At 47.4% G+C, this 16,749-nt stretch overlaps 1 protein-coding gene across 1 annotated transcript in view; it reads left to right on the top strand.

Annotated features, from left to right (window-relative positions):
• The window catches only part of tbx15 (T-box transcription factor 15), a 34,999-nt gene extending 19,875 nt beyond the window's left edge, over positions 1–15,124 (top strand). Inside the window, exons 5-8 of the mRNA XM_008290371.1 lie at positions 3,272–3,439; positions 3,686–3,750; positions 10,032–10,129; positions 13,488–15,124. Of these exons, the coding sequence (XP_008288593.1) occupies positions 3,272–3,439; positions 3,686–3,750; positions 10,032–10,129; positions 13,488–14,320 (1,164 nt within the window). The 3' untranslated portion in view covers positions 14,321–15,124. The remainder of the gene's footprint in view (positions 1–3,271; positions 3,440–3,685; positions 3,751–10,031; positions 10,130–13,487) is intronic.
• The last annotated feature ends 1,625 nt before the right edge of the window (positions 15,125–16,749 follow it).

The following is a 16,749-nucleotide window of genomic DNA, read 5'->3' as shown; positions in this document are numbered from 1 at the left end:
TCCTCCTCCTCCTCTTCCTCCTCCGAGCTCTCTGCCGTGACCGCGACGCTGCACATAAGTGATGAGATAATTACAAAACGCCGCCATGACAGGCGCGTTTCCACCTCCGCCAACAAAATGGCGGCCCCCGCGTGAGGCTGCAGGTTCCTCGCCAGACGATCACTTCGGCTCGGCGGTGACAAACGCAATAACATCTGGGCGTCAGTGGGCGAGGGAGGCTGTTTCCTCTCCCGCTGCTCGCTTTTAGGGCTTGTTTCCATCAGCAAGAGGAGGAGGAGGGACGCAGAGGAAATTAATTCTGGAGCTTCCTGTGTGGGAGAACTTCTTCTTCTTCTTCCTCTTCTTCTTCTTCTTCTTCTTCTTGGTGCCTCATGAATCATCAGAGCGGCGCGGTGTTCAGGCTGAGCTGCTGGTTCAGAGTTAAAACAGAAAACAAGCCGACAGGATGAGCAGCTGGTTAAAAACAAAATCAGAGCAGATCATTAGAGTTCATCTCTGCTTGGGCTGAAAAAAATACCAAAAACCAGTAAAGCGAGCAGAGGAAGCGGTTTGAGATGTTTTCAGACGCGTCCAGAACATCACGGTGATGAAGCACCAGATTCATGAGCTTCACACTCACACACACAGTAAACAGAACAAACAGCTGATCAACAGAACCGAGCGGTGAAACCTGAGCTGAAGCACAATTAAACATCTTAAAGCTAATTAAACCTGAGCTCTGCTAAAAATAACCTGAACAGACGAATGCATTTATGTTGTGATTTCAGCATCAGTTTAGCATCAGGCTAACGAATTAATGACCTTAACGAGCTCATCGGTCGCTTTGTGAGTTAAATATTAAAATACTGCGACTAAAGAAAAATGAACAACGAGAGAGAGACGTGAAGCTGAACTAAAGCAGCCTGTAGCTCTGGAATAATAATAATAACAATAATAATAATAATAATAATAATAATAATAATAATAATAATAACAACAACAATAATAATAATAATAATAATAATAATAATAATAATAANATAATAATAATAATAATAATAATAATAATAATGATAATAATAATAATAATAATAATAATAATAATAATAATAATAATAACTTTATCTGTAACCCAGCTGCAGAGGCAGTGCGCTACACAAACTGTGGCTTCGGTCCAAACAGCACCAGCCTGTTTGTGGACGGTGCGGCGCCGCTGAGGTCCGAGGACTCGAGGAGCTCCAGCCTCTCTGCTGCTCGTCGTGTCGCTGCTCAGGGAGGATGTCGTGCAGCGACTCTGAGGTCTGCGTCACGCCTCTGAATGGACTCGTTCCCCTTCGGGCCTCGTGGCTTCAGAACCGCCTCACGCTGTCACTCTGGTCTCGCTGCTCTCTGGGAAAACCCAATAAAAGACAGAAAGCAGCGAGGCGGGCTGGACCAGCCAGAAAAGATCCTTTTGTTGCTCCTCTTTTGTTCTTTGCTGCTAATGACGCGTCGCTTTAACACAGACTTTGAAGGCTCGCCTGTTTTCCTTCAACAAACTGTGACAGTGACCTTTCAGAGACGCTGCTCTGCTCCCACGGCGGCCCAGCTGTGGTTCCGACGCTCCGATGACCCGGCCCTAACTGCACCAGCATGTCGCTCCACGGCGGATATCACAGGAGTCCGGCCGCGCTCTGCAATCGGCTGCTTTGATTGCTAATTTTTCACGCTTGTTAAAGAGTTTCTTGAGCGCGTTTGAAAGCAAATTCGGCCCAAATGTGCTTCAGAAAACAGCGTTTAATGGGATTTGAGCTTCAAACCGAGACATGTGCGGCGTGCATGTGCTGGTGTCTCTGGTGTGGACGTCCAGATGACTTTCACAGGGCGTCATTACCTAAACATCGCTTATTAGGCTAATCGGGTTTGAGCGTGAACAAGTGTCAGCTGACGTCCTCTGGCTGCTCCCCGAGTCCGTCTGTTGATCCGCATCGCCTCCGGGACCCAGAGCGTGACTGCTCCGGGTCATGAGGCGGCTCGGCCCGGTTTGTTTCTGACGCTCGAGCTGCAACTTTAGACGCTGAAGACACGACGAGACACGAGTTTATGCATCACAACTGTTGAAGGACTGGACAGAGAGCAGCTGCAAAGATAAAGTTAAAACCAGAATAAACGGATGCATGTCAGCATTCAGAGCTACAATAAGAAGCTCTGAGTGGATAAACGCTGCACTGCTCACAATAACGTCCACAGTCACAGCTGTGAATTATGAATCAATCTCATATCCTCCTTAGTGCAGAACTAATACTTCTATCAGTGCACCACTGACATGTTGCATTCCCATCCAGACAATCTGGACAATCTGAACCAGAACTTTATTCTCATTTTTCTACTCATATTTCTTCAGTGTCGGCTTTTTCTGTCAAATGAAAATGTCCAGAATGACTCAAATCTTGTCAAAAATTACACAAATGAATCCAACAATGACTCAAATTTGTCTAAATATAATCTAAAATGACGGTGTGTGTGTTTGTGTGTTTGTGTGTGTGTGTGTCTGTGTGTGTGTGTGTGTGTGTGAAGGAGTTTTTAGATGGAAATTGACCAAAAAACAGTTCAGACTTACGAGTAGCTGCAGCAGCTAGCAGCTAATTAGCATGTGTGCAGAAAAAACAAGACGTCAGAGCAACAGATGCATGAAACAGCTTCAACCGTGTGAGATAAAAATGAGTAAAAGCAATAAAGTACAGGTGATTATTTGGACTCTGCAGAGCTTCCTGGGGTTGAATCCCCCTCCAGACCAAACCTTCTGCAGGATCAAGCGTCAGGTTGTGGTTTCTGGGGGCCGGTGGCAGGACGGCTGCAGCAGGAGGCATCTGCTGCGTTGGGGATGCAGATAATTGCTCAACATGTGAGCAGAGCGCCGCCCACAGCGCCCTGATGGACGGGCGATCCGCGGAGAGGAGGGCGGGCCGAGCAGCACATGGGGGGGCGTCTGCGAGCAGCGCCGCCTCCGGGGCTGATGGTTTTGATATTGGGAGGTGTTTGGCCTCCCGCGGCCTGCTTGGAAATGACCCCCTCCGTCGGAGCAGCGCTGGGAGGAGGTGTTTGGCTCTGGGGAGGTTTTCTCACCCTCGCAGTAATCAGGAGCAGACCCAGGCCCCGGGGCGAGTTCTGGGGCCGACGCCGTCTGACGCCTTGTGCTGAGAAATAATCCTGCAGCCCGGCTCTGAACTGGGTTTCCGCTTCGTGTCACGTAGCTCCGATGCAGCTAATTGTTGCTGGACAGGAAGTGAAACCCGTTCTCTCTCCTCCTCAGATCATCCTGCACTCGATGCACAAGTACCAGCCCCGGGTCCACGTCATCCGGAAGGACTTCAGCAGCGAGCTGTCTCCGAACAAGCCGGTGCCGAGCGGCGAGGGGGTCAAGACCTTCAGCTTCCCCGAGACCGTCTTCACCACCGTCACCGCCTACCAGAACCAGCAGGTACGCATCTGGGTTCACCTCAAGAACCAAGTGAACATCAAGCGCCTCTCGGTCTGGTCCGACTCGAGCGTTTTGAGAAACAAGAGTCGGGTTTTATTGCCAACTTGTTTTTTTTGACCCGAGCAGCAAGTGGAGCAAATAAAAGTCATGAAGTGTCAGAAAGGTGCAGATGAACGAGCTGAGTCACGTCAGGACGTCGTGGCTGAAGGTGTGATCATGAAACCAACATCTCCTTCTCTCCTGCAGATCACCAGACTAAAGATCGACCGCAACCCCTTCGCCAAAGGATTCCGGGATTCAGGCAGAAACAGGTTCGTTATCGGAGCTTCGTTATCCGGCTTCATGCATCTCCAGCTGTTTGCTCTGTTTGTGGTTTTTACCTGAGAGTAGGAACGACTACAGGATGCACAGGTTCAGAAAAATGAGCGTCTGATGTTTAAAGACGGAGTCAGCGGTTCTGATCCGGTCTTGTGTGAGTCCTGTGTGTTTTGGATGGTATCAGCCCGGTTTGACGTCGTCCTTCCTCACGTGGAGGCGTCGAGCTGCAGCCTGAAAGTCTTTTGGGTCTGGGCCCGTTTCCTGCTGGAATGTTTTGTCGTTTTCACTTTCGTTTTCTGTTTATTTGCGTTTTGAGTCAAGTTTAGCTTCAAAGGAAGGATCACCGCCTAAAACACCGCTCACCGACCAGATGGGAAGAATGAAACTCATGTTTGTGAGCTTTAAAAGTCCCTCACAGAGAACATTCATATTAATATTAAATATATTTTTGATGTTTTTCTAATTGGAAAACCAACAAAATACAGACAGCAAACGAAAAGTCTGATTCCAAACATGGAAGGAGCTAAAGCGCTAACCAGGAGCTAACGCTAGCCCTAAACCGCTAGTTTCTGACCAGGATGCTCTTAATTTAGCTTTTTAATTTGTTCGTATTTATAAGATAAAATTACATCAGATTAAATTAAATGCACGTCCTAGAGGAATGTAAGTACGACACGCTGCTAAAAGTCTACATGAGTCAGCTACAGATGAGGCTGGAACAGGAAGTCAGAGCGATGCTGAAGTCAGATAGTAACGACGTGTTGAACATTAAGGAGGAGTTTTAACCTGACAAAATGTTCATGGAAATGACACGTTCACTCCATGTTGGAGAAGAAAAGCTCCATTTGCAGGACGACGGAGGCTTTAGGTGGACTTGTTCTGACGTCTCTGACGGTGTCGAGGTCATTTCCTGTTGATCGGTGATCAGACGATGGAGGACGTCTCGTATTTATGGGAATAATACGATCATAGAAATAACAAACTCCGTCATCCTCCTCTGATCCAGAGACTTCATCTAAACCTGCATATTTATGGCCGGTGGGAAGAAACCGCAGAAAAGCGAGAAACTCAAACCTTCCTGCTCAGAGGCGACGCCGCTGCTAGCCGCTAGCCGCTAACTGCTAGCCGCTACGGCGGACCTTTACTGTGGAACTGATCCTCCAGGGGGCGCCGCACACGCTGCTGCACATAAAAACACGTCCGTCTCCGTCTGAAGCAGCTCGCCTCTTTAGCGTCGTCCCAGAATACGAACTGGTTCATCCACAGACTTTAGCACCAGGTGTGTCACCAGGTCGCGACCCTTTCAGATTAAAAGCAGCAGACGAATCAAATGTGCAGTTTTTATTTAATCTGATGCATCAAGCAGCAGAAGGTTTCCCAGTTCTCCTGTTTTTTACCTTTCAGTCTAAATTATGAGCCGTATATTCCTAATCTGGGCTCATCTGTAGGGAGAGTTCAGCGTTCGTGCTTTTACGGCTCAAAGTTTCTATTTTTTAGTCATTCAGTCGCATAAAACCATAAAAGCTTCAACACGTACTCAGGAGCTGCTTCGGCCTGAATCACGCTCGTAAAAACGCTTTCGGAAACAATGGCTGCATGTAACCGAGTTTAGCCGAGACGTCTAGACGTGTCCTGACCTGCCGCCACCATCTCCGCGCTCACAGGGTTATTAACACCGTCTGAGATCCGTTTTTATTATAAATAAAAAAGTCCAAATCCCCACAGCGCCGACCAAACGAAAACAGGACTTCATGGCATCAGAACCACACAACAGGGCCGATACTGTGTCCGTTCAGTCACTACAGTCAGTCAGGCAGGCTGCCGGCTGCAGACACTGCAGCATCATAAACACATCTTATTTTGAAAAACCAGCATATTTGTGGATTTACTTCATAAAATTTGAACTGTGCATAAACCGTAAAAGACACCAAACACGGGTTTAGAGGAATCACATTCAAAGCGTTGTGACTCTTTCAAAAACAAAGCAAAGTTTTTACTGTGAAATACTCCAGAGCCGCAGGGTTCCAAAGATGGCCGACGTTCACCTCAGTGGAGTTTAAACGCAGTTACTTTGAGGACGTTTTTTTTTTTTTTAAATCGGGTCGCAAGAATCTATATTAAGACGTAGAAAATGGTTGTGTCAGTGCAGCCTCTGCCAGTTAGCATGTCCCACTGTAAGAACTTATTGAAATACATTTTATTTTGAAAAGCCAGCATATGTCCCATGTGTATTTTTCAAAAAAATTCAAACTGCGATAAAATTTGTAAAAACCGTACGAGCAAAAGTCGTAGTGCATCATTCCTGAATGAGAAGCACGTTTGGATTTAAGCTGCCGGACGAGTTACAAAAATCACGTCAAACAATCTGTAAGAAAATCCTGAAGAATGAGGGAGTGGTTATGCATTGATCACCTCATCAGAAAATGTTCAGCACAGCTTCTGTCCCATAAAGCTGTAGTTTAAAGAAGTGCATCTTATTTTGAAAAGCCAGCCACTGGCCGCGCCAACTGAAGGAAAATTCATCAAACTCAAACTGCGACTGAGCAAAAACCGTTAAACGCATCCAAACCCGGATCCAGACGAGTAACGTTCAAAGCCTCGTGACGGGTTTAAACTTTGATGGAAGTTTCTGGTGTGAACTGTTCCAGAGTTACGGTTCCAAAGACAACCGACTCCCCGTTCACGTCAGCCGAGGTTTGTGAATAAGAAAAGCACATATGTGCCATCGAGACGCATGATTCAGGCTTTTCTGTGCACTGGCACACTTACTGGTCATCACAGACTCCCTGAACAGGCTGATCATGCTGAAGGACTTCCTCCTCCTCGTTCCTCCTCCTCCTCCTCCTCCTCCTCCCTCGATTCGCCTCTTTTTCTCTGAATTATCATATACAGCGTTAGTGGAGCGGAGGAGGAAGCCGAGGAGGAGGGAGGGCTCGCCAGACGCCTCCCAACATGAAAGCGGCCTCCGTCATCTGGTGCGCATTATTGGCACACAGATATTTGAGACATCTTTTTTCATTTTTCAAACAATAGGCTGTTTGATTTACGAACTGGCATTAGAATTTCATTGCAGAAAAGCTACAGATGAAAAGATAACGGAGGGGGAGGAATGAGATGTTCGGAGGCAGAGGGGAAAATGAATTTATCCTCACGTACGGCTCCGCGCTCCTTCTGGGACTGGTTCTGGTCCGACTCTGCTTCTGTAACCTTAAAAACCCTTTTCCTCCGCCGTGGATGTCGTCAGCGAGCCGGGCCTTGGACCTTCCACCTCCACGCTGCTGGATTCACAATCAGCCGCTGTGGACTCGGTTTGTTTTTAACCAACAACAACCTCCAGATTTCCGTTTGAATCAGGATCCAGCTGCAGCGCTGTGGACGATAATTAGGTTTTATTTACATTTTTAATGTGCTGATGCAAAAAAAGTAGAAGCATCACGAGGAAAACATCAAAACAAAGACAAAATACAGCAAGTTTTCCAGAAACAGACGCCTCGGACGGCGGCTCATTGGTGGGATTAGCGTGATCTGTGCAGCTCGTTGACTCTCGTGTACGACGAGGAAGTTGTCTGTTAGAAAAACGTGTCGATCACAGTTTCTGTGTCAGACAAGAAGGAAACAAGGAAATGTTTAAATGCAAGAAGCTGGAATCAGCTGAGAAATTATCAAACCAGTTGGCGATTATTTTAATCGTTGTACAATTAAATCGGATGCAGGTGCATCATTTGACACATATATAACGTGTTTGGCTGCTTTTCTCATGTTTTAATGTTTGTAGATGCCCTGACTTTAAAAATTTACATGAAAAATCATCACAAACTGACAGAAAAGCCTCGTTGCCATGACAACAAATCCATCTTTCTTATTGTTTTTTGTCCCGCTGCGATGATAAGTCTTTAAATCCTCTTTTAAAGGAGCAAAACTGTTTCATAATCTGCATTTAGCCGCTACAAACGACGTGATGTGTGACGACTGAAACTGTATTTGAATAAAGTGTAAAAGGACAAACGGCTGTGAGCAGGTGTGACTGATTCTGTTCCTGCTGCCACGCGTGTCCTTTAACGGTTTATATGAGTGTCGGATATGAGCGATATAAACAGTCTGCCAGGGAACGACAGCCACTTCTCTTTGGATTGCGCGACCTGTTTTCTGTGGAACTTTACCAACTAAATCCACATTCGGGGGGAAATTCCAAATTAATAGAAAAGGCCGAACCCTGCTCTGCTAACTCTCAGATTGAGCTCCGGCTCCTTTTTCCAAATTCCTTTATTGCGTCCTAATATAGAAGTCTGGAGTTTATGTCTGGAGAGCCGGTCTTTACGGCCGGCCGGAGGGACGCAGCTCGTTTGTTGGGTTTCGGTCCCGCGGCATGAATGAGCGCAGTGATGGCCGATTAGCGCGCTACGCTAACGAGCCGCCGCGGCCCTAAAACAACAACGGCGAGCGGTCCGGGAGAGTAAATCAGGCGGGAAGGAGAAGTCGTACACAGACTGGAGATGAAACGTCACCTCGGATTTATGTGCTCAGTAAAAAAGAAAAAAAAGAGCTGCTCCTTCAGCGGCCCGGTTCCCTCCCTGGTCCAGGATCACTTCCACCCGTCAGCCCAGTTTGTCTTCCAGGACGTCTGCTGCACTCAGTCACTGTCTCACTGAAGCGCCGCTCGCATATTTCAGCACCAACCGGCTTTAATTTACAAAGAACTTCTGCAAAAACAATGCAAACACGCAGATGGCACGCTGCTCTGTTCCAAAAACGTTCTGAAAGAGTTGTAGCAATGTTTCAGCAGAGTTTTGGTTCTCTTCCTAAAGGCAGCAAAGTTTCTTAAGATGTTCCTAAAAAATCTGGTTATCATGTGACATGGTGGGTTTAATAGCAGAAGGTTCTCCGTGAAACGTTCCTGAAACATCCACAGAATGTTCTACCTTGGTAAATTAAAAGAACGTTGTATAAACACTCCTTTGTTCTAAAAAGGTTCTGAGAAAGTTCTGGTAATGTTTCACTATAAGACGTTCTAAAAATGTTCCTAAAATATCTCATCATGCAACATGGTAGGGACGTTGTATAGAAGAAAGTTCCCATGCAACATTCCTAAAACATCCACAGAATGTTCTACCTTTGTAAGGAACATTGTACAAAACTGTCCGTTGTTCTTAAAAGGTTCTGAGAAAGTTCTGGTAATGTTTCAGTGTAAAGTTCTCTAAAAATGTTCTTAAAACATTTTCTGAATGCTCCTTCCATGGAACGTTCTCCAAAGATGCCCTTAAAACATTGGGGGAATGGTCTATAGAAGAATGTTCTCACAGATGTTCTACCAACCTGTAAATTACAGGAACATTGTATAAAAACACCTTTTGTTCTAAAATGGTTCTGAGAAAGTTCCACTAACGTTTCAGCGGGAAGCGTTCCGTTATCCTGACTTTCAGAAGAGCCGCGATGGGACCAAAGTTCTCTGAAGATGTTCTTGAAGTAAACGTTCTACAAAATGTTCCCTCAGCGTTAACAAAGGAAGAGCAGGCAAAGCAACGTTCCCAAAACATCCTCAGAATACTGCAGGCAGAAAGCAACGTTGCTCAGAAACATGGTTCCTTCTGAAAAACGTTCTGAAAACATTCTAGTAGTCATAAGTTATAGAAGAACGTTCTCAGCATTTGGAAAAAGGTTTTGAGAACATTTGTTTTTATTACCCGTGCAGCGCTTCCTCCTCTGTGCGCCCTCTAGTGGCCTGGAGGACGTCCAGCTGACCAGGGAGGAGGAACCCAGAACATTTCTGTAACCATAGATTTATTACAAACATTTTCCAGAGGATGTTTTGGGATGTTGAGAACGTTCTTCCTATAAAAATGTGTTCTAAAAACGTTCTGAGACAGTTCTAGTCATGTTTCAGTGGGTGTTCTGCTCAAAGGCAGGATAAAGTTCTCTAGAGACGCTCTACAAACGTTCTGTCTGAATGTTGACCGTGCAACATGGTGGGAACGTTTTATAGACGACTCCGTTTGTTCATCCACGTTTTAAATTAATTAAAAGAACTTTTTGACCTGCAGCTCAGGCTGATCGAGCAAAAGTTAAACGAAATAAAAACAATCAGAAAACAGCAGAACATCTGGGACAGAAGGAGCTGGTGGGAGCAGCAGAAGCTCCACAGCTGAACATCTAAGAGCAGGACGACATCAGTGGAATCAGATCCACAGCAAACAGCATCTGGTCAACACACACTCACGCCTTGTTGTTCAGTGTTTGTTGTTGTTTGTCTCTAATCCTGCCTGGTTGGTTCTGACAGGACCGGCCTGGAGGCCATCATGGAGACCTACGCGTTCTGGAGACCTCCGGTCAGAACCCTCACGTTCGAGGACTTCACCAACATGCAGAAGCAGCAGGGTGAGTCCAGCGCCTCCGTTTGGACAGAAGTCTGAAGCAGCTTCCTCGGTTCTGTTCGTGTGGATATGAATCAGAACATTGAAGTCCGGGTCAGGTGGCTCACATGCAGAGTAGAAACGAGAACATCAGTCAGAGGAGTGAGAAAACTGCACAAAGCGTTTTCAGACGTGGTCGAACAGAAAGCGACGTCGGGAGACGCTGAGCATCTGGTTCTGATCCAGACAAACTTCTACAAACTGAAGCTCACTGACCAGAACGTCCTTCATTTAGCTTTTTATTTTTTTCCTTCATGAGATGAGACAATATGAGATAAGATAAAAGGTAATTAATCCAGAGGGACGTTCGTTTGGCAGAAACAACCCAGAAAACAAAGTGACCAGAGAAGGACTGCAGGTCCTCGTAGAAACCACGTGAGCACCAAGCAAGACTAAAGTAAGAATAAAGAGCTAAACGAGAGCAGAGACGTACGAATCCCAGTGAAGCTGTGAAGGATTATCACTCATCCTAATGTGATGCTGCACACTGGAGTGGACGATAAGGCTGAACATAAAAATGATTTATTACACTGATAGTGGAGAAGAAAAGATCCATTTGGAGAGATTCTACAGAAAGCAAGAGAGGATGAAGGTGAGATTAGGATCAAAGGAAACAGGTAAGAATAGACAGGATTAGGATGAGATTAGGATACGATAAAATAAGATACTGTAAGATAGGATAGGATAGGAAAGGATAGGATAGGATGGGTAAAAATAAGATAAAACAGGATTAAGATCAAATTACTATAAGAAGAGATAAAATAAGATAAAACACGATGAGATTAAGATCAAATAAAATAATATAGGTAAGATAAAATAAGATTAGGATTAAATACTATAAAATAAATAGGATTAAGCTAAAAACAGGATAAAAATAGGATTAAGATGAAATAGAAAGATGACTGGACCAGATTAAGATGAAGATAAAGATCAAGATAAAACAGGATTAAGATGAGATTAAAATAAAATGAAGACAGGATACTGTGAGATTAAATAAAATGAAATAGGATTAAGATTAAACAGGATTAGAAAGGATGACGATGAGAGAAAGATAGAAATAAGAAAATAGGATTTAAACAGGATTAAGATAAAAAATGAATAAAACTGGATTAGGATGGTATTAACCTGGACTAGGATGAGATAAGATGAGATAAGATGGTGTTAGATGGTGTTAAACAGGACTAGGATGAGACAACGTGTTCTTCACTCTGTGTTCACGTCGCTTCGTCCACCAGTGTTTGGTTTATGTTCAGCTGGAGCCACTGGATCAGGTCAAAGGAAGGATCATGGTTTGGCTTTAAAACACAAATCAGTTAATTGATCGTTAACGAGGTAACGTTGACGTCACAGCAGCATCCAGGACAGTAATCCTACCTCACCTGGATAACTCACCTGGATAACTCACCTGGATAACTCACCTGGACGTGGACATGCTGCTAGCCGGCAGGTTCACGCACATGTTCTGTTGTTTTTACAAGACGAAGCAGCGAGCGAGCGCCACGGCGAGCTCAGACCAGCGCCGCCGACTCGGCTGCGACCTCCGCTGCACTCGTGTCCCGACCTGAACTCTGCATACTTTCCCTGCGTATCTCACCGCGGCGGCGGCGCTGCTCGTCCTTGGGTTGAGCTTGGCCATGCGCTGCAGCTCTGGCAGCTCCTCCTGCGTCTGCTGAACTTTTCACATTGAAAGTTGAACAGAAACAATAATCGTTAGGCGAAGCATCTTGGACGGGGCTCGGCGACACGAGTCGGGCCGCCCTCTCACGGTCGCGTGGAGGCCGGAGGTCGGCATGACGTGATGCGCTCGGTCCTGACATGTGTTTGTCATCTTGGGCGGTGATTAGGATTTAATTAAAGTCCTTGTGTTCTGCCGGTGAACCCGGCGTCACCCTGAGGACGCCTCCACGTGCTGCTCCTTCCTTTTTTCTTTTCCCTTCAAGCAATCAGCCGTTGTCCCTCGACGCCGAAGCACCTTGAGCCCCTCCAACCGGAGGAAAACATGACATCACCTCGCCGTCCTCTCCCCTTCTCCCCCCCCTCCCTCCCCGAGCCTTATCGAAGGCATATGGTGCAGAATCAGAACCGCGGCCAAGCCAGCGAGTCCTGGATTATTTAGTTCTGCCTCCTCCTCATTCTGCTTTCAAGCCCAATCTCTCCGACGTGAGCGCCGGCCAAACTCTCATTAATAGAGCCGTATGTGATTGATATCCCACAGCTATGGTTCCGCTGCGAGAGGCCCGACTCGGTGCCAGCCCACTTTATGTGTGTTTAATACGTCGGGGGCGTCTCTGCTGACCAGACGCAGTCAGAACTGGGTCCATATTTATCCGCCGCATACCGGCGATATATTTTGCAGCGCTGAGCGGCGCGAGGCCTTCAGAGGAGGGACGTGTTCACGCCGCTCAGCGAGGCCACGTGGATACGGCACAGGTGGATTCATAATGTGGAAATATGGCAAACACACAGCTCGGAGCGGCCGCTGCATGTCGCTGAACGCACAAACAGGACGGAGAGCACGTCGGTTCAGTTCAGCAAGCGTTAGTTTAACGTAATGTAAAGAAACGTTTCCACAAACGGAGAATTAATGAAGTTTATACAGTCTGAGCAGTTATTAGTAAAACATTCAGGAAACCTTGGATTTATTCCTTCAGTCTAAAAACCTGAACCTCTGAAAGTTCAGTTCACAATAAACTTAAGGAAGTAGTACGTAGAGGTCCAAAGACGCTACAGGTACCAGAACAAACCCATGATGATAGAAACCGCAGCACTGCAGCAGTTCAGCCCCGAGCTGCTAACAGCTGCTTGTTTCTGCAAAGTCTAGTCACTGCAAACACTTCATCCTGCGTCTGATTCAACACCTGAGTCATTCTGATGGAAGTCACCAGATTGAATGGAACCAAAGGGCTCAGATGAGGAGTTCAAGGACCGTCGGGACGTTACAGATCCGATGACTCGCCTGGTTTTGGGTTATTTTTGAGCTATTTGTTTTTAAAGGCAACATGACGACGGGTTCAGACGGTTAAAGGTGAACACTGAGTCATGAAAATGAGTTAGTGTCACATGTCAGACTGGATTAGATGAGATTAGATTAGATGAGAGTTCTATCTAATCTAACGGATGATCGGGACATGAAGTGTTCAGCTGCATCTCTCCTCATCTTTATGGACTCGTTCACACTTTTGCACTGATCCTGAATCATGTTTCATCTTGGAACTCTGTTTTGAAGATGCTCTGCTCTGTTTGCTCCTCAATGAAGTGTAGACGACCCATCCAGCGGTACCGGACCCTCCACCACTCATCCTCTCTCTGTTTGTGTTTTCCAGGCGGCAGCACCGGCACCTCCCCCACCACCTCCAGCACAGGAACTCCTTCTCCTTCGGGCGCCGCCCACCTCCTGTCGCCCTCCTGCTCCCCTCCGACCTTCCACCTGGCCCCCAACACCTTCAACGTGGGCTGCAGAGAGAGTCAGCTCTGCAACCTGGGCCTGTCCGAGTACCCGGCCTGCGCCCGCAGCAACATGGCGGCCCTGCAGGGCTACGGCGGGCTGGCCGACGGCTCCTACGGCCGCCTGCAGGCGGCGGGGGGCGGCGTGGCGTCCGCCCAGCCGTCCGAGTCCTTCCTGCCGCAGAGGACTTCCTCCCTGATCGCCGCCGGCATGCAGGGCGGCAGTCACGCCTCGCTGAGCGGTGGTGGAAGCGGCGGCAGCACCGGGGGCAAGATGGAGGCGTACGGAGGCCAGCTGGGCTCCTTCCCGGCCTCCCAGCTGCAGTACGTGATGCAGGCCGGCGGCGGCTCCGGCTCCGCCTCGTCCTCCTCGTCCGGATCCTCCCCGTCCTCCGCCCACATGTTCAGCGGGAGCCACCACCACGTGCAGCAGGGCTCCTACAACGCCTTCTCCCTGCACAACCCCTACAACCTGTACGGATACAACTTCCCCACCTCCCCCCGCCTGGCCGCCAGCCCCGAGAAGCCCCAGGGCGGCCTGCTCTGCTCCTCCGCCCCCGCCGGGGCCTTCGCCGAGCGCCAGTACCTGTCCAACGGCAGCATGGACACGATGCACATGATCGGCAACGCCAGCGGCGGCCAGCAGGGCGGCGGCTCCTGCGACGGACGTCAGTACGGCTCCTCCTCTCAGATGTCCATGCACATGGTGTAGGAGGCTGGAGGCGGCGTGCTGACGGAGGATCATCTCAAGTTCTTCTCTTTACAGACACTCCACCACTCACAGCATTATAGAGGGAGTCCAAACTACTATTTATCTTTGTATCAATAAAGCCAACGAGTCGGGACAGCAGCCGGCGGTTCAGGACGATTTGTGAATATGTTACGGTGCAATAGCAGCAAAACAAGCCTCGCTGAAGGGACTCAAAGGACCTCCTGCCATCCAGAGAGTCTTCACTGTGATCCAGAAGTCGTTTTTGTTCAACTTCACGCAGCACTCGAGCCACGTAGACACGCCGACGGCTTCGTGGTTCAAGACGGAAACAAGAAGGACTCGCTGCTCCGCGGACGGACGGCCGCTTCTCTGGACGCAGTGTTCTGGGTTTTTAACCGAGGATCCGACCTCATGACTTCCTTCTCCCATAGACTGGAATGGCTTCACTATGTCTGAGTGGATTCATGTTTTAAGCATATACATACATATACATATATGTGTTGATTTATGCATATATATGTATATGTATAAATATAAAGGATGGCGAATGCAATCAATAACGTAAGCTTAAGAAGTTGTTGTGTGAAACGTTGTAGTAGCGACCCAGAGTCCGGTATGATGTGGTGTGTATTTAAGTGCTGAGCAGTATAGCAGCTTTACAGGCCGATGTGTTAGAAAACCAACGTGTGACTAAAAAGGGAAATAGCAAAGTAAATCTTTTTTTTCTTTTTTTGAGGCATTTTGAAAAAATGTAAATACAGGTGCCAAGCACATAAAAACTCAATAAAGGTTTTAATTCATGTACGTGGATTGGATTTATTCCCCCGTTCTGCTGGCAGCACAGAAAAGCTGCTTTTCCTGGTCGAAGTCGGAGCTGCCGTCGTGTGACGTTCTCTAAATATTACCAACGTTTTATTTCTGGGGTTTGTTTGAAACGAGATCTGCACGATGAAGTCGGATGACGTGAGTTTGAGTTAATATTTTGGACTTAAACAGTTTTTTTCCTTCTTTGCTAGCAGCACATTTCAAAGTAGACGCAAGACTTTTATTATGAAAAAACAAAACCCCAGGAGCCTGCTGTGTGTTCTCACTCCAGCAAACAAGAGAAGCTGCTTTTATTGTAGGATCCTGGTTGTTTTCGTCACGTGACTGTTGGTCGCAGCTTTTTGCAGAACCTAATTTTTGCAAACACAATTTTTGGAGACCTCGAGGATAAAGTTTGATTATCCTGCAGCATTTCAAAATAAAGTTTCCACTTTAAGGCAACTGCTCTGGAGAAGCCGGACCACAGTGTGTGACTGAGTCAAGCTGCTTTTATTGGTCAAGTCTGAATTTAATCATGTGACCTGCAGAAACGAACTACTGCAAACAAACTTCTTGGATGAGATAAAGTAGAATATAGTGAGTCTGATTAAACATCTTGTACGTAAATATATTTGCTCCTGCTGGCTGGCAGCACATTTCAAAGTAAAGCTGACGTTTTAAGAGCTATAATCTGGAAAAGCAGACCTCCAGCTGAGTCCAGCTCAGGAGAAGGAGAAAAGATGGTTTTGGGGTAAAAGATCTGTCATGTTTAGTCACAGGTCCGGTTTGTTTTTTGCAGAATCTCGTTGCTGCAAACATACTATTTGAACGAGATCTTCAGGATCAAGTTGATTCCTATCCTGTTGTGCAGCACGTTTTAAAGTCGACCTGCTGTTTGAAGGCAGCTGTCCTGGAAGCCTGAGACCACAGTCCAGCTCCACCGCGGTTCTTGTTGGTACCAACCGGTGCTGAACGTCTCTCCACAACTCAGGAACCAGAAGTCTCACACAAGCAAAGCCAGTAACGGCGTTTACAGACGGCGCTCCTCCTCCATGCTGTGTGTGGCAGCCATTCACTTAAAGGAAGAAGTCCGGCCCGGTCCGGCCCGGCCCAGCCACGGCCCAGCCACGGCCCGGCCCGGTCCGGTCCGGCCACGGTGCGGGTCGGAGCTGCAATAACAACAAATGACACGATGATCAATCACAGCTCGAGTGTTGGGCGCTTATAAAACACACACATGTGCTGCCTCCACATCACAGGCTGACGCAACGCATCCATCATAAAAACAGAGAAGTTCTGTCCCTGCTGGTTCCGTTTATGACGAGACCGAAGGATGAGCGTCTGGTGCCAACTGCACTCAGCTGCACTGCTGCTGGGTCACATAAATATGGCACCTGTTTAAAGAGACAGAGAAATCCCCTTGTAATCATGTGAACCTCCGAGAAGGGAAAAAAAGCCCAGCTCGGGATGGTTCTGCTCCGAGCCTGCGGTTCCCCTCTTGTTACTCGGGCGCAGATTCCAGGGATTTAGCCGGGCCAATCAGCATCCATTACACGCATGTCTTCTGCACGGCTCCCCCCCAATCACTTCCTATCAGGCGCTCAGCTCCAGCCATGAAATATCAT

This window comes from Stegastes partitus, unplaced genomic scaffold (assembly GCF_000690725.1).
Source record: "Stegastes partitus isolate 25-593 unplaced genomic scaffold, Stegastes_partitus-1.0.2 Scaffold669, whole genome shotgun sequence".
Lineage (NCBI taxonomy): Eukaryota > Metazoa > Chordata > Actinopteri > Pomacentridae > Stegastes > Stegastes partitus.
This window is presented reverse-complemented; position numbering and strand designations above follow the sequence as displayed.